The sequence below is a fragment of the Salmo trutta genome, chromosome 9 (assembly GCF_901001165.1).
Source record: "Salmo trutta chromosome 9, fSalTru1.1, whole genome shotgun sequence".
Lineage (NCBI taxonomy): Eukaryota > Metazoa > Chordata > Actinopteri > Salmoniformes > Salmonidae > Salmo > Salmo trutta.
Window position 1 is genome coordinate 20,599,459 of NC_042965.1, and position 27,694 is coordinate 20,627,152.

General features: G+C 46.9%; 2 protein-coding genes across 3 annotated transcripts in view; both read right to left on the reverse strand.

Moving 5' to 3' along the window:
* The window catches only part of LOC115200142 (phosphatidylinositol transfer protein beta isoform), a 40,009-nt gene extending 38,614 nt beyond the window's left edge, over positions 1 to 1,395 (reverse strand). Inside the window, exon 1 of one of the 2 annotated variants that reach the window (XM_029762920.1) lies at positions 1,293 to 1,395. In XM_029762920.1, the coding sequence (XP_029618780.1) occupies positions 1,293 to 1,312 (20 nt within the window). In that variant the 5' untranslated portion in view covers positions 1,313 to 1,395. The remainder of the gene's footprint in view (positions 1 to 1,292) is intronic. The other variant, XM_029762921.1, reaches the window with a different exon arrangement.
* Positions 1,396 to 6,532: 5,137 nt separating this feature from the next.
* Positions 6,533 to 27,694, reverse strand: part of LOC115199591 (tetratricopeptide repeat protein 28) — a 225,624-nt gene continuing 204,462 nt past the window's right edge. The window contains exons 13-24 of the mRNA XM_029761921.1: positions 27,451 to 27,591; positions 23,127 to 23,271; positions 22,821 to 23,000; positions 22,160 to 22,701; positions 21,684 to 21,931; positions 17,095 to 17,219; positions 16,760 to 16,991; positions 16,423 to 16,499; positions 12,976 to 12,999; positions 11,782 to 11,911; positions 9,040 to 9,147; positions 6,533 to 8,896 (exon numbers count right to left, since the gene is read on the reverse strand). Coding sequence (XP_029617781.1) covers positions 7,284 to 8,896; positions 9,040 to 9,147; positions 11,782 to 11,911; positions 12,976 to 12,999; positions 16,423 to 16,499; positions 16,760 to 16,991; positions 17,095 to 17,219; positions 21,684 to 21,931; positions 22,160 to 22,701; positions 22,821 to 23,000; positions 23,127 to 23,271; positions 27,451 to 27,591 — 3,565 coding nt within the window. The 3' untranslated portion in view covers positions 6,533 to 7,283. The remainder of the gene's footprint in view (positions 8,897 to 9,039; positions 9,148 to 11,781; positions 11,912 to 12,975; positions 13,000 to 16,422; positions 16,500 to 16,759; positions 16,992 to 17,094; positions 17,220 to 21,683; positions 21,932 to 22,159; positions 22,702 to 22,820; positions 23,001 to 23,126; positions 23,272 to 27,450; positions 27,592 to 27,694) is intronic.

Genomic DNA, 27,694 nt, shown 5'->3' on the forward strand with positions numbered 1-27,694 from the left:
TTGACATATGCTAGATTAGGCTATTTTATTAAAAGAAAAGACAGATGAAACTCTACCTCTCATAACAAAAATGAGGCTATTGAAGACAGGATGTCTATTATCAGCCTTGTGAGCTAACAATTAGTGACACTGGCCTAAATCTGAGTGGCATGTGCATGAGAGGAGCCACACAACTTCAGCGTGGATCTGCAGTAGGCTACATGCTCAGAAATTCACAACATGCCTAAGGGTTTGTTTCTCAAAGACTGTTTCTTAACTCTGCAATAGATTAGTGTAACAAAGATTAGAAAAGAATCTCTCTACTAAATTGTTTGTATTCTGGATGTGGTGAGGTTACTCCACACAAATGATATGACTGTAAACACTGATTCTGGAAAAAAGTATAGCCATAAGCCTAGTTTAGTAGGCTTTTATACGAGGCAGGGCATAGCTGCATTAGGAATCAATGATATGAATCACATCAAGTTGAATAAAAATGCATAGGCCTACTGACAATCAACACAAATTGGGGTACATTCTACCTCTTCCTGAATCAGACTGGATTAGGCATACTGATTGTTTCAACTGGGAACCATTGGCACACCAAGTGACAGTGCAGAACGTCCAATGCACCCTTGTTATTTCTCTCACAAGCAGATTTGTCCTTGGTCAGCAGTTTGGTCAAAGTTCATAAATCACTAGCCTGCCAGGACGACTTGAGCACCGTCAGCAAGACATTGCAAAGTTGGCAACCCTGTTCAACACACCAGTGTCCTGTTTCCCAAACGTACCACAAGGCTACGTTCATCGTTAAAACCGGTTCTAACGTTGAACTTAGCCTTAAGATACTTTTGGGAAACCGGGTTTTACAGGCAGTGGACTGATCTTGTGGTACGCGTGCACTTTAGTCTCCCTTCCGCTAGGTAGCTAGCTAGAAAGTTACCATTATCGACAGTAAGTTACAAAAACGCTAAACTTTCAACATACATCAAACAATATACCGTACATTATTAGCTAGCTGGGAAGTGTACTCGTTCGATACTAGATAATCGAAAAATATTCCATATTGTTGTACTTTGATATCCAGCTGGCTAGCACAATAGCAGTGAAAAGCCGAAAGAAAGGTGCGTCGGCTAACGTTATGAGCCTATGCTGACTCGCTGTCACCGGGTAGGCCGGATCTGAACAATCCCACCCTACCAAACAACGTTTTTATTTGAGTAAAAACATCTACGCAAGAATCGCAGTATTCGAAAATATTGTATATTATTATCACACACATTACAGTAAAATCAAGAAAAGTTTAGACTTACTATTCCTTGATCAGGACCATTGTCACTTTTTCCGCTGCGGCTTCGTACTACAACTGACGTCATGTGCCATTTCAACAACTCCCATATTCTGCCCCTTATCGTCTGTGATTGGTGAGAGTGGAGATACTTTGAGTGACCTCACAGGGGATAGATAGTGAACTACTGTCACTATGAAAATGTTTGTCAATATTTCATACTGAAATGTATCATTCATATGTGCAGGATTTTGCAAGATTATGCTTGTCTGTTTCTCATTGATAACATGAAAACTATTCAACCACACCCTAAATCATCCAAGTTTTATTGAACTAATAAATCTTCTTCTTTTTCCTCCTCTTCTTCTATTCAGAGAGCAGTACAATTATTTTAGATTAAAAGAGTTTGACTACACAAGAACTCAAATCAAATAAAAATGTAATGAAGTTATTTGTCATATGCTTCGTAAACATCAGGTGTAGATGAACAGTGAAATGCTTACTTACGGGCCGCCCTTCCCAACAATTCAGAGAAAAACATGTAAATAAACTAAAAATAATAGCATGAGGAATAAATACATAATGAGTAATGATGACTTGGTTATATACACAGGGTACCAGTACCAAGTCGATGTGCGGGGATAGAAGGTAATTGAGGTAGATATGTACATATAGGTAGGGATAAAGTGACTAGACAACAGGATAGATAATAAACAGTAGCAGCATAGTATGTGATGAGTCAAAAAAGTGCATAAAGGGTCAATGCAGATAGTTAAATAGTTAACCAATAGCTACCCGGACTAACTACTTAGTAGTCTTATGGCTTGGGGGTAGAAACTGTTCAGGGTCCTGTTGGTTCCAGACTTGGTGCATCGGTACCGCTTCCCGTGCGGTAGCAGAGAGAGCAGTCTATGACTTGGGTGGCTGGAGTCCTTGACAGACCCAGTGATGTACTGGGCCGTACACACTACCCTCTGTAGCGCCTTGCGGTTGGATGCCAAGCAGTTGCCATACCAAGCGGTGATGCAAGCAGTCAAGATGCTCTCAACGGTGGAGCAGTAGAACCTTTTGAGGATCTAAGGCCTATGGCAAATGTCTTCAGCCTCCCGAGGGGGAAGAGACATTGTCGTGCCTTCTTCATGACTGTGTTGGTGTGTGGACCATGATAATTCCTTAGTGATGTGGACACTGAGAAACCTGAAGCTCTCGACCCGCTCCACTACAGCCATGTCGATGTGGATGGTGGCGAGCTCAGCCCTCCATTTTATGTAGTCTACAATCAGTTCCTTTGTCTTGTTGACGTTGAGGGATAGGTTGCTATCCTGCCAACACACTGCCAGGTCACTGACTCCCTCCCTATAGGCTGTCTCATCGTCGTCGGTGATCAGGCCAACCACCGTCGTGTTGTCAGCAAACTTAATGATGGTTTTGGAGTCGTGTGCAGCCACACAGTCGTGGGTGAACAGTGGCGGATGTGTTGTTGCCTACTTTCACCACCTGTGATCCAGGATCTAGTTTCAGAGGGAGGTGTTCCGTCCCAGGGTCCTGAGCATGGTGATGAGCTTGGAGGGCACTATGGCGTTGAACGCTGAGCTATAGTCAATGGTGTTCCTCTTGTCCAGGGGGGAGAGAGCAATGTGGAGAGCAATAGAGATTGCATCATCTGTGGGGAAAAAAAGCAGACATTGAATATCCCTTTGAGCATGGTGAAGTTTTTAATTACACTTTGGATGGTGTATCAATACACCCAGTCACTACAAAGATACAGGCATCCTCCCTAACGCAGTTGTCAGAGAGGAAAGAAATCGCTCAGGGATTTCACTATGAGGCCAATGATGACTTTAAAACAGTTAAAGAGTTCAATGGCTGTGATTAGCTGTGATAGAAAACTGAGGATGGATCAACAATATTGTAGTTACTCCACAATACTAACCTAATTGACAGAGTGAATAGAAGGAAGCCAGTACGGAATACAAATATTCCAAAACATCCATTCTGTTTGCAACAAGGCACTAAAGTAATACAGCAAAGAATGTGGCAAAGCAATTCACTTTTTGTCCTGAATACAAAGTTTTATGTTTGGGGCAAGTCAAATAGAACACATTACTGAGTACCACTCTCCATACTGCTTTCCAACAGACACTGGGAGATGAATTCACCTTTCAGCAGGACAACAACCTAAAACATAAAGGCCAAATCTACACTGGAGTTTCTTACCAAGAAGACACAGAATGATCCTGAATGGCCGAGTTACAGGTTTAACTTAAATCTACTTGAAAATCTATTGCAAGACCTGAAAATGGTTGTCCAGCAATGATCAACATCCAATTTGACAGAGTTTTAAGAATTTCGAAAATGACAAAGGGTGGTTACTTTGAAGAATCTAATATATATACCGAAAATTCTGGACTATAAGCCGTAACTTTTTCCCCAGCTTTGAACCTCGCAGCTTAAACAATGACGCGGCTAATATATGGATTTTTCCCGCTTTCATTTTTTTTTTTCCAAAAAAACACATTCTGTGACGTGCTCAGATTTTTGGCGGCATGAAGCTTCCATTAGACCAATGAAATTGCCGAATGGGTTAAGGTCAAACAACTTTTTTAGATTAAATCGAGCGCTCTCAAACTTCCGATCATTCTGATTACGGTAGTCATTTTGTCACCCTCATCATGGCAAAGACACGGAGAAATGCATATGATGCAGCTTTCAAGTTGAAGGCGATTGATCTGGCTGTTGGAAAAGGAAATAGAGCTACTGCACGGGAGCTTGCTCTTAATGAGTCGATGAGAAGACGTTGGAAACAGCAGCGTGAGGAATTGACTCAGTGCAAAAAGACAACTTAAGCTTACTGCTAATTTTTTATTTTTTGTTACAAGCTGTGTTTCGTCAAAGCCTATTTATTTTTGTTACAAGCCGTGTTTCGTTAAAGCCTATTTATTTTTGTTACACGCCGTGTTTCGTTAAAGCCTGTGTAAAGTTAATTTGTTTCAATGTACCGGTAGGCACCTGCGGCTTATAGACATGTGCGGCTTATTTATGTTCAAAATAATACTTTTTTTTAAATTCAGTGGGTGCGGCTTAGATTCAGGTGCGCTTAATAGTTCGGAAATTACGGTATATTAAAAAAATTGACTTATTTAGCACTTTTTTGGTTACTACATGATTCCATATGTGTTATTTCATAGTTTTGATGTCTTCACTATTATTCTACAATGTAGAAAAACCCTTGACTGGTACTGTATATACAAATGAAGTCGTAAGTTTACATAAACCTTAGCCAAATACATTTAAACTCAGTTTTTCACAATTCCTGACATTTAATCCAAGTAAAAATTCCCTGTTTTAGGTCAGTTAGGATCACCACTTTATTTTAAGAATGTGAAATGTCAGAATAATAGTAGAGAGAATGATTTATTTCAGCTTTTATTTCTTTCATCACATTCCCAGTGGGTCTGAAGTTTACATACACTCAATTAGTATTTGGTAGCATTGCCTTTAAATTGTTTAACTTGAGTCAAACGTTTCGAGTAGCCTACCACAAGCTTCCCACAATAAGTTGGGTGAATTTTGGCCCATTCCTCCTGACAGAGCTGGTGTAACTGAGTCAGGTTTGTAGACCTCCTTGATCACACACGCTTTTTCAATTCTGCCCACAAATCTTCTATGGGATTGAGGTCAGGGCTTTGGGATGGCCACTCCAATACCTTGACTTTGTTGCCCTTAAGCCATTTTGCCACAACTTTGGAAGTATGCTTGGGGTCATTGTCCATTTGGAAGACCCATTTGTGACCAAGCTTTAACTTCCTGACTGATGTCTTGAGATATTGCTTCAATATATCCACGTAATTTTCATTCCTCATGATGCCATCTATTTTGTGAAGTGCACCAGTCCCTCCTGCAGCAAAGCACCCCCACAACATGATGCTGCCACCCCCGTTCTTCACGGTTGGGATGGTGTTCTTCGGCTTGCAAGCCTCCCCCCTTTTTCCTCCAAACATAACGATGGTCATTATGGCCAAACAGTTCTATTTTTGTTTCATCAGACCAGAGGACATTTCTCCAAAAAGTACGATCTTTGTCCCCATGTGCAGTTGCAAACTGTAGTCTGGCTTTTTTATGGCGGTTTTGGAGCAGTGGCTTCTTCCTTGCTGAGCGGACTTTTAGGTTATGTCGATATAGGACTCGTTTTACTGTGGATATAGATACTTTTGTACCTGTTTCCTCCAGCATCTTCACAAGGTCCTTTGCTGTTGTTCTGGGATTGATTTGCACTTTTGCATCAAAGTACGCTCATCTCTTGGAGACAGAACGCGTCTCCTTCTTGAGCGGTATGACGGCTGCGTGGTCCCATGGTCTTTATACTTGCGTACTATTGTTTGTACAGATGAACGTGGTACCTTCAGGCATTTGGAAATTGCTCCCAAGGATGAACCAGACTTGTGGTCTACAATTCTTTTCTGAGGTCTTGGCTGATTTGTTTTGATTTTCCATGATGTCAAGCAAAGAGTCACCGAGTGAAGGTAGGCCTTGAAATACATCCACAGGTACACCTCCAATGGAATCAAAGGATGTTAATTAGTGTATGAGAAGCTTTTAAAGCCATGACATCATTTTCTGGAATTTTCCAAGCTGTTTAAAGGCAGTCAACTTAGTGTATGTAAACTTCTGACCCACTGGAATTGTGATTCAGTGAATTATAAGTGAAATAATCTGTCTGTAAACAATTGTTGGAAAAATGACTTGTGTCATGCACCGACTTGCCAAAACTAGTTTGTTAACAAGAAAATTGTGGAGTGGTTGAAAAACGAGTTTTAATGACTTCAACCTTAGCGTATGTAAACTTCAGACTTCAACTGTTTCTGTTGAATGGTGAACTTGGGCTTCATTAAGGTTTATTTGTGATAATAGCCCATGCCTAAACAGCCTGTATTCATAAAACGTCTCAGAGTACGAGTGCTGTTCTAGGATCAGTTTTAGATTGTAATTATTAAGATTACATGTAGAGGGAGGACCTGATGCTAGATCAACACTAATTTTACGTTTACATTTTAGTCATTTGGCAGACACTCTTATCCAAAGCAACTTACCATTAATGCGTTCGTCTTAAAATATCTCGGTGAGCACTTCTACTCTGATGTGTAATTGCACTGCCCACAGTAAACTGTGTATTGTGGTCACAAGATTTTTCCAAAGTCATTAATGCAGTGATGCAGCATTTTCATCAGCATGCTAAATCGTCAACGCAATAAAATAAGGCAAAAATATTAGAAAGCAAACATGATTTTTATTGAAACAGGTTTACTGATAAATGACAGAGATGGTTGTCATGACACTTCCTTGTTTAATTTCCAAAATCATGGACAAAAAAGTCATACATGGTACTTAACATTGAATAGCAAGGGAATCCATGCTGTGGAGCAGACACTCAATTCACAAAGAAATCAGGCAAAATGCCAGTTTCGATTTCAATAAAAAATATGTAATATTTTTTATTATTTTTTATTTATCCATCTTTACATGGTACAATTTTGTTCACTTTTTTTATAATATAAAAACACTTAATACTGATTGTGAAACACTGGATTTAATTTACAAAACAATAATTATAATAATATTAATATTAATAACAATAACAATAATCATTAAATTGAAACAAAAATAGAATGGAGGAGACCAGTTGGAGCGGTTTCATCTTGTCCCACACAAATAGCAAATTTTTTGGAGGAAATACCGATTGGCATTGAAGTCTACCTGACACACACACACAAACAAACACAGTATCAGGTCTTTGAGTCTTTCTCATTGCCATTGACAGTGTTATGGGCACAATGACGAGACACTTTCTAAGCATTCATGAGCCTCTGAGGGATCACTCATTGGCTGATTATGTACTTTTCATTGTCAATCAAGTTCGGTGGGCCAATAATGACCCTCCAGAAAGTGCCCAACTCCCCCAGTACAAAGGATAACAAGTGGTAGGCAAAATACAGGAAAGAGGACCATTTAAAGTGTCTCAGCATTTGGAGGATGGGAAAAACCTGCCAGGGGAGAGGAACTTGTATCCATTGCCGGCAGGTAGTCTGATAGAGCGAGCACCAGGGCTGCTGCTAGTGGAAATAGAGGGCGAGGGAGCCACCTTTCTGGGGTTGTGTCCATTAGAAGGGTTCTTGTTGCCCCTGTCCAACGACTGCAGCCCCAGCTCCCGCAGCTCCAGGCTGTCTTGGGCGTCGCTGGGGGAGCAGTGTCGTGGGGAGAGGTTCAGAAGGCTCAGCACATCTCTCTTGGCAGAGACCAGGGGTCCTGGGGCGCCACGGAGAGCCCGGACTGGACCCAGATGCTGCTGCTGTTGCTGGGACGCCGTGTTGGCCCAGAATGTCTTCAGGTTGTGGATGGCCACAACCTTCTCATCGATGACGCCCCTCCTGAGGCGGTCCAGGTCTGGGGCATCGGCAGGGCTGGAGCAGGCAGAGCCCGTGGAGGAGTAGGAGAGAGCTGGGGATGGGGCACTGCAAGCCGGGGACTGGTGGCCAGAGCTAGGGGACACGTTACTGGGAGAGCGGGAGATGTGACCACTATAGGGGGAGCTGGGGTATTTGAGCTTGAACTGGGCATGGCTGTCCAGGGTAGGGGAGGGGTGACTGCCATCCTTTAGAGAGGTCTCTGAGGCTGCAGGGCTGTTGTAACCAGAGCTGATCTTCTGCAGGGAGGAAGAGCGGGAGGGAGGTTTGGGTCGTGGGGAGGACTGGACGCGGACACTGGCGCTGCTGCTGGGACGGCTGAAGGCGCTGGTCTCTGAGGAGCGGAAGGCAGAGCTCCTGGCTGAGGTAGCTCCAGCTGCAGCCCCCTCAGCCCCAGCCCGTTGTAAACTCCCCACCGCCCGCAGGTGGCTCTGGGTCTCCTCCAGGATCTTCTGGGCCAGCTCCTGGGGGTCCAGAGGGACAGTCTTCTCCTCCTGGGACTTGACGGTGCTATCTGTCTCAGTGCTGGACTGGTCCGACTCACCTGTGTCTGAGCTGCTCACCTTGCCTGGCACCTTCTGGAGGGGAGAGTTGGGGCTGGGAACCAGGCTGGTCTTGACTGGGGAGGTGGGGGTGCTGACACTGCCTCGTGACGACACAGACACCTGGTAACCCCGCCCAGCGCCCGAGCTGGAACTACTGACAACACCCCTGCCCCCACGGTGGAGGTGGCGCTGCCCGTGACCCGGAGGTAGAGGCAGGGAGTCACAGTGGCTTCCCAGAGGCTCACTGCTGATGATGGAGAAGCCTTCATACTCCTCGTCATCTCCCCGGCCCCCTCCTGCTGCTGCAGCCGCCCCGTGAGGAGAGGAGCGACTGCGGGGAATGTGCGGGTGTTTGTGGGCAGAGAAGTGTGCTGTGGCCCCACCACGCTGTCGGTGGCCCAGGAAGTCACACTCTGACTTGGAGGCAAAGCTCATGGTGGAGGCCACAGAGCTCAGGCTGTAGACGGAGATGGCGTCTGAGGCCAGACTGTCCAGGCAGGGTGGGGAGAAGGGCAGGCTGGGGTAACCCAGCGGTAGGGGGTTGGAGACAAACTGGGCCGAGGCCAGAGACTCCAGGGAGGACGAGCTGTCCAGGCTGAGACGCTTTGGCAGCTCTGTGGAGTCTGGGAGAGAGGGGGAGAGCGAGGGGGAGGGGGAAGAGTGGGAAATAATTGTAAGGGTAAACATTTTATGGTATACATAAATGTATCCTGTATCAATCAACTATAATCATTTATCACTGTGTATCTACAAATACGATACTTACCAAACAGTGCCAGCAGGGACTGGAGGGCAAAGTGCATGGTGCGTCGGTTGGCTTGCTTGCCCGTCTTCAGTACCACCTCCTCCTGGCCCACCTCACATAGGTCGAATCCTGCACACACACAGGACAGTTACTCTACCTGCCTAGCACACATAAAGCACAAATACCTGCCTAGCACACATAAAGCACACATACCTGCCTAGCACACAGAGCACACATAAAGCACACATACCTGCCTTGCACACATACCTGCCTAGCACACATACAGCACACATACCTGCCTAGCACACATACCTGCCTAGCACACATACAGCACACATACCAGCCTAGCACACACACCAGCCTAGCACACACAACACACATACCTGCCTAGCACACATACAGCACACATACCTGCCTAGCACACATACCTGCCTAGCATACATACAGCACACATACCTGCCTAGCATACATACAGCACACACACCTGCATAGCATACATACAGCACACATACAGCACACATACAGCACACATACCTGCCTAGCATACATACAGCACACATACAGTACACATACCTGCCTAGCATACATACAGCACACATACCTGCCTAGCACACATACCTGCCTAGCACACCTACCTGCCTAGCATACACACAGCACACCTACCTGCCTAGCATACACACAGCACACCTACCTGCCTAGCATACACACAGCACACCTACCTGCCTTGCATACATACAGCACACCTACCTGCCTTGCATACATACAGCACACCTACCTGCCTTACATACATACAGCACACCTACCTACCTTGCATACATACAGCACACCTACCTGCCTAGCATACATACAGCACACATACCTGCCTAGCACACATACCTGCCTAGCATTCATACAGCACACATACCTGCCTAGCACACATACCTGCCTAGCACACATACAGCACACCTACCTGCCTAGCATACATACATACATACATACATACATACATACATACATACATACATACATACATACATACATACATACAGCACACCTACCTGCCTAGCATACATACAGCACACCTACCTGCCTAGCACACATACAGCATACCTACCTGCCTAGCATACATACAGCACGCCTAGCATACATACAGCACACCTACCTGCCTAGCATACATACAGCACGCCTAGCATACATACAGCACACCTACCTGCCTAGCTTACATACAGCACACCTACCTGCCTAGCACACATATAGCACACATACCTGCCTAGCACACATACAGCACACATACCTGCCTAGCACACATACAGCACACATACCTGCCTAGCACACATACAGCACACATACCTGCCTAGCACATATAGCTCACATACCTGCCTAGCACACATACAGCACACATACCTGCCTAGCACACATACAGCACACATACCTGCCTAGCACACATATAGCACACATACCTGCCTAGCACACATACCTGCCTAGCACACATACAGCACACCTACCTGCCTAGCATACATACATACATACATACATACATACATACATACATACATACATACATACATACATACATACATACATACATACATACATACATACATACATACCTGCCTAGCATACATATAGCACACCTACCTGCCTAGCATACATACAGCACACCTATCTGCCTAGCACACATACAGCATACCTACCTGCCTAGCATACATACAGCACGCCTAGCATACATACAGCACACCTACCTGCCTAGCATACATACAGCACGCCTAGCATACATACAGCACACCTACCTGCCTAGCTTACATACAGCACACCTACCTGCCTAGCACACATATAGCACACATACCTGCCTAGCACACATACAGCACACATACCTGCCTAGCACACATACAGCACACATACCTGCCTAGCACACATACAGCACACATACCTGCCTAGCACACATACAGCACACATACCTGCCTAGCACACATACAGCACACATACCTGCCTAGCACATATAGCTCACATACCTGCCTAGCACACATACAGCACACATACCTGCCTAGCACACATACAGCACACATACCTGCCTAGCACACATACAGCACACATACCTGCCTAGCACACATACCTGCCTAGCACACATACAGCACACCTACCTGCCTAGCATACATACATACATACATACATACATACATACATACATACATACATACATACATACCTGCCTAGCATACATATAGCACACCTACCTGCCTAGCATACATACAGCACACCTACCTGCCTAGCACACATACAGCATACCTACCTGCCTAGCATACATACAGCACGCCTAGCATACATACAGCACACCTACCTGCCTAGCATACATACAGCACGCCTAGCATACATACAGCACACCTACCTGCCTAGCTTACATACAGCACACCTACCTGCCTAGCACACATACAGCACACCTACCTGCCTAGCACACATATAGCACACATACCTGCCTAGCACACATACAGCACACATACCTGCCTAGCACACATACAGCACACATACCTGCCTAGCACACATACAGCACACATACCTGCCTAGCACATATAGCTCACATACCTGCCTAGCACACATACAGCACACATACCTGCCTAGCACACATATAGCACACATACCTGCCTAGCACACATATAGCACACATACCTGCCTAGCACACATACAGCACACATACCTGCCTAGCACACATACAGCTACGCCTACTACTGACAAATGAGGAAATTACATCCATTTGGATAATTATTTTATTGATATACTGTATCTCACCTAGTGCAGCCAGAAATTCATGGCAGCCTGGCAGTCTCCAGAGCTGCACACTGATGGACACTTGGATGGGCAGCAGAGAGAAGTCCTGCTCCTTCTCCCCTGTCTGAAGCTGGACCAGCACCTGGTGGAGCTGGAGGGACAGAAGAGGAGAGAAATACAGGAGGTGAGACAGGAGTAAAGGAGGAAGCTATATTCCTTTAACTGGTCTATACCAACTTTTATGGACCCGAGTTGTTGATGGGATCAATGGCTACAGATAGACCAAGTGGATATACTTTTTAAGTAGTGAAGTAGAACAAAACAGACAAATGTGTGATGGTTGTGCTCAAGTCAACTGTTTTCCTCCATACACCAGTGTCCTAAAATTACTTTCACCATGCCCATCTCTGTTGTGGCAGGAGAGAGTTGGCATTTTTGGCAGGTTTAGTAACTCTGCCTCTGCCCTTTGACCCTGTGTGGGGTTGACCTTTGTTCCCAGGGGATTGGCTCTTCAGCCTATCAGAAATACAGTAGCTTTACTGTGGAGCATGGCTCAGGGTGGTTTAGATTAGGAGGGAACCATCTCCTCCTCCTCTGTGGGAGTTTAACGCGTGACCCCCGGGCCACACTCATCCTCACTGTTTAGGGATTATTCAGCCTGGAACAGAGAAACCTTTGTCAAACTGACCTGACGTATTGTCACCACTTGATTAACATGCCCTCTTCCCTTTCTCTTCTCTGTTCATGCTCTGTTTGTTTATACGTGGAATGTTCATCCTTTCATCCTGACCTTGAGTGAACCAGGGTTGTAAACCCAAGAACACTTATAATGCTGCAGTGCCCAGCAGTGGAATGTTGGCCCAAACAGCACTACACTATAAACGTGGGTCTAGTAGAGGTTGTACATCAGTAACTGGAACTGTATGAGACATGTTTAAGTTTCATTTATTTGCACCAAAGAAAACAAGTGATAGACAACAATACAGATAAAAACAAATAAAGGTGTGATTGGAAGCCCAAGGGCTTATATGAAAATCACACCACAAGAAAACGACATACAGTACATTCTGTAAGTGCTAAAGAACAGAGCGGGCTTCACATGCATTTAATCTATTGCTCAGTTAAAGTTCATGCAAGAGGATTGTGCTAGGTGGTTTAAAGCAGCAGTGAAATGGAGAGGGGTGGGATGAGGTGTAGAGGGGGAGGCACACTTACCATTCCCACCATATTTTTAACAGCCTTCAGACCGCAGGTTAGACACAGGGGCAGGAGAGAGAGAAGAGGCTTTTAGTGCATGCCTACAGGACAGGCCATTCACAAAGAGCAGAGGAGACCAGGTCAAATGGGGACAAAGGGCACACAGGGAAACAGAAAAACAACTGATGGGTAGTGTGTCATACATTACACACATACTACACACAACCATTGAATCACCATGCATAGTTAACAATGCAGTGTGATGTCAGGAATACCTCATATATCATACATGCTTGGAATGTTTCAAATGTTATGGTCACCACCAATGTAAAAACAAAAGCCCAAATCCCTTTCTGGCTACTATTTATTAATCTAAACATGAAGAGCACATGCCACATTTGGACATGGGTCAACCACAGTGGGAGTGACAGGGTAAACTCTGGCATCACGAGGAAGAGAACTCAGAATCAGAGCTGAGATTGTGGTAGTTGAGCTCTTGCTGGGGCTGCTGGGTTGCAGCACTTCAATGCAGATCAAAGAGGGGGATTTGCAGGCAGCAAGTGCGTCACCAGACCCACATAACAGGGTTAACTGATAATATAATGATGATGCTTCGCTCTGCTTTCAGCCTCTATGATCGAAATGGTTGAAGGCCCAATGCAGCCCTTTTTATATCAATATCAAATCATTTCTGGGTAACAAGTAAGTACCTTCCTGTAATAGTTTTCCATTAAAATGGACAGAAATAGCTTTTTAGCAAAAAACTAAACGTTCTTTTTCAGGACCCTGTCTTTCAAAGAAAATTCGTAAAAATCCAAATAACTTCACAGATCTTCATTGTGAAGGGTTTAAACACTGTTTCCCATGCTAGTTCAATGAACCATGAACAATTAATGAACATGCACCTGTGGAATGACGGAAGGCAATTAAAGTCACAGTTATGAAAACTTAGAGCACTAAAGAGGCCTTTCTACTGACTCTGGAAAAACACCAAAAGAAAGATGCCCAGGGTCCCTGCTCATCTGCGTGAATGTGCCTTAGGCATCCTGCAAGGAGGCATGAGGACTGCGGATGTGGCCAGGGCAATAAATTGCAATGTCCGTACTGTGAGACGCCTAAGACAATGCTACAGGGAGACAGGACGGACAGCTGATCGTCCTCACAGTGGCAGACCACGTGTAACAACACCTGCACAGGATCGGTACATCCGAACATCACACCTGTGGGACAGGTACAGGATGGCAACAACAACTGCCCGAGTTACACCAGGAACGCACAATCCCTCCATCAGTGCTCAGACAGTCCACAATAGGCTGAGAGAGGCTGGACTGGGGGCTTGTAGGCCTGTTGTAAGGCAGGTCCTCACCGGACATCACTGGCAACAACGCCGCCTATGGGCAAAAACCCACCGTCGCTGGACCAGACAGGACTGGCAAAAAGTGCTCTTCACTGACGAGTCGCGGTTTTGTCTCACCAGGGGTGATGGTCGGATTCGCGTTTATCGTCGAAGGAATGCGCGTTACACCAAGGCCTGTACTCTGGAGCGGGATTGATTTGGAGGTGGAGGGTCCGTCATGGTCTGGGGCGGTGTGTCACAGCATCATCGGACGGAGCTTGTTGTCATTGCAGGCAATCTCAACGCTGTGCGTTACAGGGAAGACATCCTCCTCCCTCATGTGGTACCCTTCCTGCAGGCTCATCCTGACATGACCCTCCAGCATGACAATGCCACCAGCCATACTGCTTGTTCTGTCTGTGATTTCCTACAAGACAGGAATGTCAGTGTTCTGCCATGGCCAGCGAAGAGCCCGGATCTCAATCCCATTGAGCACGTCTGGGACCTGTTGGATAGGAGGGTGAGGGCTTGCAGGTGCCTTGGTGGAAGAGTGGGGTAACATCTCACAGCAAGAACTGGCAAATCTGGTGCAGTCCATGAGGAGGAGATGCACTGCAGTACTTAATGCAGCTGTTGGCCACACCAGATACTGACTGTTACTTTTGATTTTGACCCCCCCTTTGTTCAGGGACACATTATTCCAGTTCTGTTAGTCACATGTCTGTGGAACTTGTTCAGTTTATGTCTCAGTTGTTGAATCTTGTTATGTTCATACAAATATTTACACGTTAAGTTTGCTGAAAATAAACGCAGTTGACAGTGAGAGGACGTTTCTTTTTTTGCTGAGTTTATTTCTCAAGCAAGCTAGGACTGTCTTGGAGTGGTCTGAGTGGGGAGGGGAAACTTCAAAGTAGTTGTTATTGGCAGAGAGGTTTGGGACTCTCTTTGTTGAATGAATGAATGAATGAATGAATGAATGAATTAATTGTATTTTCGTGTCAAATCTCCAGTTGACAACCCATCCCTTATGGAATCAATTGACACAGACAAACATTACAATGATTCACAGTGATAATTCAGTCAGTGATACTTATTCCGGTGTTCTGCGCAGTGCACACCTCATAAAGGATGAATAATAAATCTAGACATAATAGTAGATAAGGTTATCCAAGCAATAATAATAACCCTAGAGCAGTAAAAAGTAAAAATAAAAACAACAGTAAACATGACAGATCTCTATGACAAGACGCATCATTCACCCAAGTTTGGTCAAGATCGGGCCAGTGGTGTCTGAGATATCTTGTGTGACTATCGTACGTACATTTCATTACTATAGATCTCTTCTCTCCGGACAATCAGTGTAATTTTGTAAATGTCAGATCTCTAAGCCAAGACGCAGTGCTGTCTGATATATCGCGACTATTGTAAGAACATAATAACAGACAGAGACAGATCCACAGTCTCCTCCCCGATTTCATCGTGGGGGACAATACATACAGATAAATAAATACAGTAAAATTAAACGTTATTGGTCTATTAACCAATGTATTGCCTGGTGATGTCACCAGGTAGGCTGAAACTCCACCCATACAAACAGGCTGATTAAAAGGTCCTGTGTAGATTGTACTTTCAAGCAACAACTACCAGGAAATAACTATAATATATTTCTTCACACTTTTACAGTGTTATTTTCATCAGCTGTTGTACAATATGATACAAAACACAGGAACACTGAATTTTGACTGCACGGGGCCTTTAAGGGCTCAGTGCTCCTGAGTGGCGCAGTGGTCTAAGGCACTGCATCTCAGTGCAAGAGGCGTCACTACAGTCCCTGGTTTGAATCCAGGCTGTATCACATCCGGCCGTGATTGGAGTCCCCATAGGGCGGCGCACAATTTTCCGTCATTGTAAATAAGAATTTGTTCTTAACTGACTTGCCTGGTTAAATAAAAGTTAAATAAAAATAAAAAATGATTAAATGAAGTCCCCAGCGGCTCAGATAATAGGAAGAGTCGGGTTTCTGTTTCCTTCATAATACACAATGTCTACCTCTTTGGAGTTGCAAGACACTAAATAGTACACTCCAGTGGTGAGCAGTAACACTGTGCTGCTGTGGTGCTGGGGCCTACCCGGTTGATGAGCTGCTCTCCTGCCTCAGAGGCGGTGATGACTTTACACAGGGCTTGGAGAGCTGGGGGCGGTAGACCTGGGAGACACGATTAAAGCACATGGTTCATTATTCATCATTCTTTCAAGCTACATTTAATATACCATACATTCAGTAGAAGAATAAAAAAACTGGTTATTCTGTGTGTTGGTAAAAAGCACACAAAGCCACATAAGCAGTATTGTAACTTTTGATATTCTATAGTAGAAAGATGGAGGCCCAGTTCATGTTTGGAGCTGTTCTCCATCTCACTGTCCTATCCCCAGTCCCATGTCCTCCTGCCAAGGACCACTGCCTACCAAGTATTGACTGCAGGGTGGTGCTACACTGCTGTAGCCTGTCTCCAGGGTCTGCTGTGGGGAAGAAAACAGCAGCAGGGATGCCGGTGCCAGCCGAGTCCAGGCGGAAGCCCACAGCGGTCAGCAGGGCATGCCAGCCTGGGACGCCCCCCACCTTGTTCTCCACACTCTGCTGGGACGTGTACATGGAGTTACGCTGGCCATTCTGAATCCTCTGGAGAGACTTCTCCACCTGGGGACAGGGGGATTTAGACTAATGTAAGAGTGTGTGTGTGTGTGTGTGTGTGTGTGTGTGTGTGTGTGTGTGTGTGTGTGTGTGTGTGTTTGACCCTCACCAGGTGCAGTAAGACCCGCAGAGCATCCCGTGCTCTCTCTGGATACTGTAGGATCTCTGCTAGAGCCTGGCCAATCAGGGACGAGGGGCTGTTCAGCTTCACATCATTACCAATCAGCATGTAGCCTGGACAGACACACCCACAAGATCAACAGGAAGGAGAGGAAAAGAGAGATTCAGACAGTGAGAGTCCAGTTGGGTAAACAGAAAGTAATTATGACACAATTGGGAACATGGGTGAACTGGGATCTACTCAGTCGGTGACAAACCAAGCCAATCTGAGTGTGTGGAAGTAGAATGTCTCTAACCTGCCCAGTTGGAGGGGTGGGAGTACTGAGTGTGTGGAAGTAGAATGTCTCTAACCTGCCCAGTTGGAGGGGTGGGAGTACTGAGTGTGTGGAAGTAGAATGTGTCTAACCTGCCCAGTTGGAGGGGTGGGAGTACTGAGTGTGTGGAAGTAGAATGTGTCTAACCTGCCCAGTTGGAGGGGTGGGAGTACTGAGTGTGTGGAAGTAGAATGTCTCTAACCTGCCCAGTTGGAGGGGTGGGAGTACTGAGTGTGTGGAAGTAGAATGTCTCTAACCTGCCCAGTTGGAGGGGTGGGAGTACTGAGTGTGTGGAAGTAGAATGTCTAACCTGCCCAGTTGGAGGGGTGGGAGTACTGAGTGTGTGGAAGTAGAATGTCTCTAACCTGCCCAGTTGGAGGGGTGGGAGTACTGAGTGTGTGGAAGTAGAATGTGTCTAACCTGCCCAGTTGGAGGGGTGGGAGTACTGAGTGTGTGGAAGTAGAATGTGTCTAACCTGCCCAGTTGGAGGGGTGGGAGTACTGAGTGTGTGGAAGTAGAATGTCTCTAACCTGCCCAGTTGGAGGGGTGGGAGTACTGAGTGTGTGGAAGTAGAATGTGTCTAACCTGCCCAGTTGGAGGGGTGGGAGTACTGAGTGTGTGGAAGTAGAATGTCTCTAACCTGCCCAGTTGGAGGGGTGGGAGTACTGAGTGTGTGGAAGTAGAATGTGTCTAACCTGCCCAGTTGGAGGGGTGGGAGTACTGAGTGTGTGGAAGTAGAATGTGTCTAACCTGCCCAGTTGGAGGGGTGGGAGTACTGAGTGTGTGGAAGTAGAATGTCTCTAACCTGCCCAGTTGGAGGGGTGGGAGTACTGAGTGTGTGGAAGTAGAATGTCTCTAACCTGCCCAGTTGGAGGGGTGGGAGTACTGAGTGTGTGGAAGTAGAATGTCTCTAACCTGCCCAGTTGGAGGGGTGGGAGTACTGAGTGTGTGGAAGTAGAATGTGTCTAACCTGCCCAGTTGGAGGGGTGGGAGTACTGAGTGTGTGGAAGTAGAATGTGTCTAACCTGCCCAGTTGGAGGGGTGGGAGTACTGAGTGTGTGGAAGTAGAATGTGTCTAACCTGCCCAGTTGGAGGGGTGGGAGTACTGAGTGTGTGGAAGTAGAATGTCTCTAACCTGCCCAGTTGGAGGGGTGGGAGTACTGAGTGTGTGGAAGTAGAATGTCTCTAACCTGCCCAGTTGGAGGGGTGGGAGTACTGAGTGTGTGGAAGTAGAATGTCTCTAACCTGCCCAGTTGGAGGGGTGGGAGTACTGAGTGTGTGGAAGTAGAATGTCTCTAACCTGCCCAGTTGGAGGGGTGGGAGTACTGAGTGTGTGGAAGTAGAATGTGTCTAACCTGCCCAGTTGGAGGGGTGGGAGTACTGAGTGTGTGGAAGTAGAATGTGTCTAACCTGCCCAGTTGGAGGGGTGGGAGTACTGAGTGTGTGGAAGTAGAATGTGTCTAACCTGCCCAGTTGGAGGGGTGGGAGTACTGAGTGTGTGGAAGTAGAATGTCTCTAACCTGCCCAGTTGGAGGGGTGGGAGTACTGAGTGTGTGGAAGTAGAATGTGTCTAACCTGCCCAGTTGGAGGGGTGGGAGTACTGAGTGTGTGGAAGTAGAATGTGTCTAACCTGCCCAGTTGGAGGGGTGGGAGTACTGAGTGTGTGGAAGTAGAATGTCTCTAACCTGCCCAGTTGGAGGGGTGGGAGTACTGAGTGTGTGGAAGTAGAATGTCTCTAACCTGCCCAGTTGGAGGGGTGGGAGTACTGAGTGTGTGGAAGTAGAATGTCTCTAACCTGCCCAGTTGGAGGGGGGGGAGTACTGAGTGTGTGGAAGTAGAATGTGTCTAACCTGCCCAGTTGGAGGGGTGGGAGTACTGAGTGTGTGGAAGTAGAATGTCTCTAACCTGCCCAGTTGGAGGGGTGGGAGTACTGAGTGTGTGGAAGTAGAATGTCTCTAACCTGCCCAGTTGGAGGGGTGGGAGTACTGAGTGTGTGGAAGTAGAATGTCTAACCTGCCCAGTTGGAGGGGTGGGAGTACTGAGTGTGTGGAAGTAGAATGTCTCTAACCTGCCCAGTTGGAGGGGTGGGAGTACTGAGTGTGTGGAAGTAGAATGTGTCTAACCTGCCCAGTTGGAGGGGTGGGAGTACTGAGTGTGTGGAAGTAGAATGTGTCTAACCTGCCCAGTGGGAGGGGTGGGAGTACTGAGTGTGTGGAAGTAGAATGTGTCTAACCTGCCCAGTTGGAGGGGTGGGAGTACTGAGTGTGTGGAAGTAGAATGTGTCTAACCTGCCCAGTTGGAGGGGTGGGAGTACTGAGTGTGTGGAAGTAGAATGTGTCTAACCTGCCCAGTTGGAGGGGTGGGAGTACTGAGTGTGTGGAAGTAGAATGTCTCTAACCTGCCCAGTTGGAGGGGTGGGAGTACTGAGTGTGTGGAAGTAGAATGTGTCTAACCTGCCCAGTTGGAGGGGTGGGAGTACTGAGTGTGTGGAAGTAGAAGGTCTCTAACCTGCCCAGTTGGAGGGGTGGGAGTACTGAGTGTGTGGAAGTAGAATGTCTAACCTGCCCAGTTGGAGGGGTGGGAGTACTGAGTGTGTGGAATTAGAATGTCTCTAACCTGCCCAGTTGGAGGGGTGGGAGTACTGAGTGTGTGGAAGTAGAATGTGTCTAACCTGCCCAGTTGGAGGGGTGGGAGTACTGAGTGTGTGGAAGTAGAATGTCTCTAACCTGCCCAGTTGGAGGGGTGGGAGTACTGAGTGTGTGGAAGTAGAATGTCTCTAACCTGCCCAGTTGGAGGGGTGGGAGTACTGAGTGTGTGGAAGTAGAATGTCTCTAACCTGCCCAGTTGGAGGGGTGGGAGTACTGAGTGTGTGGAAGTAGAATGTGTCTAACCTGCCCAGTTGGAGGGGTGGGAGTACTGAGTGTGTGGAAGTAGAATGTCTCTAACCTGCCCAGTTGGAGGGGTGGGAGTACTGAGTGTGTGGAAGTAGAATGTCTCTAACCTGCCCAGTTGGAGGGGTGGGAGTACTGAGTGTGTGGAAGTAGAATGTCTCTAACCTGCCCAGTTGGAGGGGTGGGAGTACTGAGTGTGTGGAAGTAGAATGTGTCTAACCTGCCCAGTTGGAGGGGTGGGAGTACTGAGTGTGTGGAAGTAGAATGTCTCTAACCTGCCCAGTTGGAGGGGTGGGAGTACTGAGTGTGTGGAAGTAGAATGTCTAACCTGCCCAGTTGGAGGGGTGGGAGTACTGAGTGTGTGGAAGTAGAATGTCTCTAACCTGCCCAGTTGGAGGGGTGGGAGTACTGAGTGTGTGGAAGTAGAATGTCTCTAACCTGCCCAGTTGGAGGGGTGGGAGTACTGAGTGTGTGGAAGTAGAATGTCTCTAACCTGCCCAGTTGGAGGGGTGGGAGTACTGAGTGTGTGGAAGTAGAATGTCTCTAACCTGCCCAGTTGGAGGGGTGGGAGTACTGAGTGTGTGGAAGTAGAATGTGTCTAACCTGCCCAGTTGGAGGGGTGGGAGTACTGAGTGTGTGGAAGTAGAATGTGTCTAACCTGCCCAGTTGGAGGGGTGGGAGTACTGAGTGTGTGGAAGTAGAATGTGTCTAACCTGCCCAGTTGGAGGGGTGGGAGTACTGAGTGTGTGGAAGTAGAATGTCTCTAACCTGCCCAGTTGGAGGGGTGGGAGTACTGAGTGTGTGGAAGTAGAATGTGTCTAACCTGCCCAGTTGGAGGGGTGGGAGTACTGAGTGTGTGGAAGTAGAATGTGTCTAACCTGCCCAGTTGGAGGGGTGGGAGTACTGAGTGTGTGGAAGTAGAATGTCTCTAACCTGCCCAGTTGGAGGGGTGGGAGTACTGAGTGTGTGGAAGTAGAATGTCTCTAACCTGCCCAGTTGGAGGGGTGGGAGTACTGAGTGTGTGGAAGTAGAATGTCTCTAACCTGCCCAGTTGGAGGGGTGGGAGTACTGAGTGTGTGGAAGTAGAATGTCTCTAACCTGCCCAGTTGGAGGGGTGGGAGTACTGAGTGTGTGGAAGTAGAATGTGTCTAACCTGCCCAGTTGGAGGGGTGGGAGTACTGAGTGTGTGGAAGTAGAATGTCTCTAACCTGCCCAGTTGGAGGGGTGGGAGTACTGAGTGTGTGGAAGTAGAATGTCTCTAACCTGCCCAGTTGGAGGGGTGGGAGTACTGAGTGTGTGGAAGTAGAATGTCTCTAACCTGCCCAGTTGGAGGGGTGGGAGTACTGAGTGTGTGGAAGTAGAATGTCTCTAACCTGCCCAGTTGGAGGGGTGGGAGTACTGCTTGCTGCTCTGGACAGTCTTCATGGCGTCTGCGAGGGCAGCGCTGGCCTTGGTCCCGTTGAGCAGAGCGGTGTAGAAGGCATGGACGAACACTTTGGAGGCTGACACAGGAACAGGCCACAGAGACACCAGGACACACTGGGCCCCAGCAGCCAGGAAGGCCCTGGTCAGACCTACCACACCGTCTGCTGTCACCTTACTGCTGGACTCCTGGTATGACCTGTAGATAAGATACACACACCACCACCTGGTTACATAACCCTCTATCACCAATACTAGACTACTGCTCTGTCGACTATTTCTTTATCTACCACAGCATAACTACATAACCATCAGTGGATAACAGAGTGGACATTTTGTAATAGAATCTGGTTCCCCTCTCCCCAGGACCACTTGAAATAAGAGGTGTTCCACATTAGGCCAGCCGCCCCTCTCCTGGTTCACTCACCCCAGCACCACCAGTTTGACAGGCAGCCTCAGGTCCAGTATGTCAGCAGCGGTGAGCAGGAACTCCTGCAGGGGAGGGCTGTCACAGATACTCTCTACGTCGCTCCCATCATCCTGCAGGTGCAGGCTCTCTGGGATGGTATAGCTGCTCCCAAACGAGCCCTTCCTGCCCTTGCCTCCACTGCCTCTCTTCCCGCCCCCTGCCCCTCTCCCTCCAGTCCCCACACCCGCCCCTGCCCCGCCGGGTATGCTCTCTGGGTTGGGTGTGAGCACCAGGGCGGCCAGCTTCCAGGAGATGTGGGTAGCGAAGTGGGCACACTCGGCTTGGGTGAGGGCACTCATCACCCTCTCCTTGGTGGCAGAGGATCCAGCCAGTGGATGGCAGCCCAGCAGCTCAGACACCATGAGGGCCTCCTCCTCGGCCGAGGGCATGGGTCCCCACAGCCAGCGGTCCATCACAGAGGACGGCAGACGAGGGTTACCCACCACAGCTGCCATGGACACGCCCCCACAGGAAGCCGGCCCCGCCCGCCGAGAATGACCCTGAGGACACATTGAGAGAGGCCAATGATGACAATGATAGAATGTAACAGGGGCTTGACAGTGGTAGTGACAGCAATAAAAGAAGTGATGGCATTCAAATAAAAGCCAAGGATTCTGACCTTGGAGCTGATCCCTAGACCCTGGATGGAGGGCACGGCGATGAGGCTGAAGCGTTCATACAGGTACTCATTAGAGGAGCTGCCCTTCAGCAGGGCGAAGGGGATGAGGTACAACTCCCCCTCCAATACCAATATCAGCTGTCTGTGTCTGCCCACGGGACCACTAGAATGCATCAGGCCCTGGACAAACAGAGACAGGGAGTGATGAGTGCTATTAATATTGGACTTACTATAGTATAAACACTTTCTCTCCGTCTTTCCTCCTCCCCTCTCTATCAAATGCACACACACAGGTCATATGCTCACCCCTTCCATGGGTGCGATGAGCAGGTCGTAGAGGGCACGGAGAGGAGGTTTGTTGAGGTTGCTGGGTCGGCGAGGCAGAGAGGAGCAGCCATCTTTGGCTGGGGACACAGTGTTACTGAACAGGCTAGTCATACTCTGGCAGCTCCTGCAAAACACAAACACAATGGTGTTCATTTCAGATGGCACAGCACACCAAACTGTTTGTAAAGAGAAGTGATCATTACAGCTATTCACACTGGCACATAGGCATAGTAGTTTTAGGCAGCACACACGCGCACGCGCACACACAGTGAGAGTACTAGTAATGGTCTTTCTGGTTGAGGAACTGTGCCTAGAGCCAGCCAGCCAGCACAGTGCTGCATCGGAAGTGCCCCCTGGTGAGATGCAGCAGTCAGCTACAGCAGCAGTTCCTGTGGGCAATGTATTAATGGCACAACACTGTACTGTAGTATGGCATGTAGAAAGTGATATAGCACAGCACATTAAATAAAATAAATTGTGCATTTGAGATAATATAAATGTCCACTAGATGGCGATGTGGGACTGTAGAACTGTGGAGGGGAGTGTAGCGTGAGACCTCTGGACCTGACAGACTCACTGCGGGAGAGTGAGGAAAACTGCCTCTCTCCCCAACTATCTACCCAGCTACCTGGCATGAACCTAACCAAAGCTTACACTGGAAGACTTCCAACGATCCACCCAACAAGGATGACACTCATTTTGTTCTGCTCACTATTGAATATGTGCACAAGGCTTTTGTGTCGCAGCACCTCGCCTGTCTGAACTCGACAGCTGTAAGACGCTCTGCTGCCCAACATTAGCAGTCCTGCTGAATACAAATGCTGTGTGCTGTGTGACGAAGAGAGAGTGATGGCTCCCTGCTTGGGCAGAGGTGCGCTGTGCGGCACGCTGAAAGCTGCCGTAATAGCCGCTGTGGGTAGATGAGCCTTCCGCTTTGTTTACACACAGCCAGGCCCAGGCTCCACGGGGCACACTACTATTGCTATCCATCTGCTGTAATAACCAGCCTCCCCGTCTGGCCCCCCGTCTGGCCCCCCAGCCCCCCTCTCTTCATCCTGCCCTCCTGGTGGTACCCCCAGGCCACTGGCTCTCCTCCAGCTATCTCCCAGGCCTCATAGGGAAAGCCAATAGTTTGTTAGCCTGACAGGAGGAGCGTGAGAGGAAACGAGGGTCGAGTGAAGAAAAGGGATAAAAAAGAGAGAAGGGTTGACCAAGAGAAAGGGGATGGTGAGAAGGAAAGGCTAAAAGCAGAAGGCTAGGAGGTTAAGGGTATGCTCAGTGGCTCTTTTATCTGGGTGCAGGTTGAATGGAGGGACATACAGGAAGTAGGTTCCAACTCTCAGTGGATTCAGTCATGTAATACTATTGCACCAATAAGGCTGATAGCCACCCAAAGGTCTTCTTGACCGCTGTACAATGTCTAGGAACATCTGATTGAAGATCTCTGTTATTCTTTACAAAGTGAGATTACAGAGTAGGTCATCTCTCGTGGACAGATGCACGTACATTAAATAGTATTGTAGTATCTGTCAATAGACTGTGGGATGGGACAACTAACGAGGAACTAAGTTCCGGTGCAATTTTTTTTGCCACTGATCATTTGGACGAATCACGATTTGGGAAGGGGAGGGGACATTTGGGCCATAGACTTGCCTGTAACTTGCAAAGAGAGGGGGGAGGAGCTACTGCCCTGCTTCCGCTCTTCGTTTTAGTTTCTTTTCTAACACGTTTCCCCCCAGAACTTAATCGAGCATCTGATGCAATTACACAACATTTTAGTTCTGGGTTTCGTAGATTACAGATGAGGTGACTTTTCAATCAGAAAAGCTAGCTCCTTCATATTTTGATTTCGTAGCTCTCTTCGGAGATAGATGAGGTTAAAGATCAGGTCAGACATTCAGACACCTTGCCAGGAACTATACAATCATTCGTTCATGCTCAGAATCCCTATGTCTTTTACCTTGGTCTTTATACTATTGTTGATACATTCTTCTTTTAAATGTTTTTCTCTCCTAATAAAATCTATTCTCTGAATAAAAAGTTATTATTCTCTTAATGTAACTTTCTTACATCAACAGTCTTAAACTCACACAGCAAAGGGACTACGGGAAAAGTTTGCAGACAATAAATAAATAATGAGAAATCAAATAAAAGAGAAGCCTTGATAGCCACATTTTATATTGATATCAAAACTCCAAGATGTATGGCTTGAAAATGACAATGAGCCTTTCTTCATTTTCCTTTGCTTTAGTGAGATTGACCAGTGGTTCTTAAGCACAAGGGGCTTTATGATTCAGATATTCTTTTGTGGCCCAAAAGAATGAGTGGATTATTACCAGCAGCCCATTAAAGAATGAGTGGATTATTACCAGCAGCCCATTAAAGAATGAGTGGATTATTACCACCAGCCCATTAAAAAATGAGTGGATTATTACCGGCAGCCCATTAAGAACGAGTGGATTATTACCGGCAGCCCATTAAGAATGAGTGGATTATTACCGGCAGCCCATTAAAGAACGAGTGGATTATTACCGGCAGCCCATTAAAGAACGAGTGGATTATTACCGGCAGCCCATTAAAGAACGAGTGGATTATTACCGGCAGCCCATTAAAGAACGAGTGGATTATTACCGGCAGCCCATTAAAGAACGAGTGGATTATTACCGGCAGCCCATTAAAGAACGAGTGGGTTATTACCGGCAGCCCATTAAAGAACGAGTGGATTATTACCGGCAGCCCATTAAAGAACGAGTGGATTATTACCGGCAGCCCATTAAAGAACGAGTGGATTATTACCGGCAGCCCATTAAAGAACGAGTGGATTATTACCGGCAGCCCATTAAAGAACGAGTGGATTATTACCGGCAGCCCATTAAAGAACGAGTGGATTATTACCGGCAGCCCATTAAAGAACGAGTGGATTATTACCGGCAGCCCATTAAAGAACGAGTGGATTATTACCGGCAGCCCATTAAAGAACGAGTGGATTATTACCAGCAGCCCATTAAAGAACGAGTGGATTATTACCGGCAGCCCATAAAAGAACGAGTGGATTATTACCGGCAGCCCATAAAAGAACGAGTGGATTATTACCGGCAGCCCATAAAAGAACGAGTGGATTATTACCGGCAGCCCATAAAAGAATGAGTGGATTATTACCGGCAGCCCATTAAAGAACGAGTGGATTATTACCGGCAGCCCATTAAAGAACGAGTGGATTATTACCGGCAGCCCATTAAAGAATGAGTGGATTATTACCGGCAGCCCATTAAAGAACGAGTGGATTATTACCGGCAGCCCATTAAAGAATGAGTGGATTATTACCGGCAGCCCATTAAAGAACGAGTGGATTATTACCGGCAGCCCATTAAAGAATGAGTGGATTATTACCGGCAGCCCATTAAAGAGGCTTAATGGGCATTGAGATCCAATTACAGCTGGAATTACCCTCTCATCAAAGAGAACCTCAACTGGAGATGAGGACAGGGAAATACGACCCAGACGAGCACACACACGCAATTTAAACACGCACGCACTTAAAACACACACATACACTTAAACACACATCGCCAATCAGTAAAGTGCAAACACATGCACTGAATGACAAAGTGATACTAATGCTAATTAACTCTACCATGAACACAGACACACTCAGTCAAGTGTATATACCATCATAAAATCACATACTGTATGCACATCTGGGCTTCAAAAACAATTATAAACTGGGTGGTTTGAGCCCTAAATGCTGAATGGCTAAAAGCCGTGGTCTAACAGACCGTATACCACGGGTATGACAAAACATGTATTTTTACTGCTCTAGTTACGTTGGTAACCAGTTTATAATAGCAATAAGGCACCTCAGGGGTTTGTGGTATATGGCCAATATACCACGGCTAAGGGCTGTATCCAGGCACTCCGCGTTGCGCCGTGCAAAAGAACAGTCCTTAGCCGCCATATACCCCACCTCCTTGTGCCTTATTTCTTAAATAGACTCACACATGCATATAGTTCATGGTCACGTAATAGTCTTATGAAGGCAGGGAGCTGATAATGGCTTTTCCAACTCTGCCAATTGAATAAGGAGGATTCACATGCCTCTGAGCTGGCTAAACAAAGGAGAAAATACTATTTTCACAGAAAGCTAATATTCTAATGAATTCCCCTACCTAACAGGATCCTGTCCCCATCAGATAGCTTTCTTATTATGGGAATTAGAGATGAACGATAAAGGCTCTCTTTCTCCACTGGAGTCCTCTAACTAACTGCTCTTGGAGGTCAGTGTCTCACACAGTGTCTGTCTCACCTGTTGAACAGGTTGTTTCTGGACACCATGCGGAGAAAGCCTGTGGGGTCAGTCACAGAGTTGAGTTTGTTGTTGAGCTCCTCAAACTGCTGGTCCAACAGGTCCCCTGCCTCACTCTCTGTCTCACTGCTAGAACAACCCCTGAGAGAGAGAGCGAAAGAGGGAGAGAGAGATTGAGGGGTGGAGAAAGAGAGATAGTGATAGAGGGGGGAGAGAGAAAGAGAGAGAAATTATACTGTTAGAT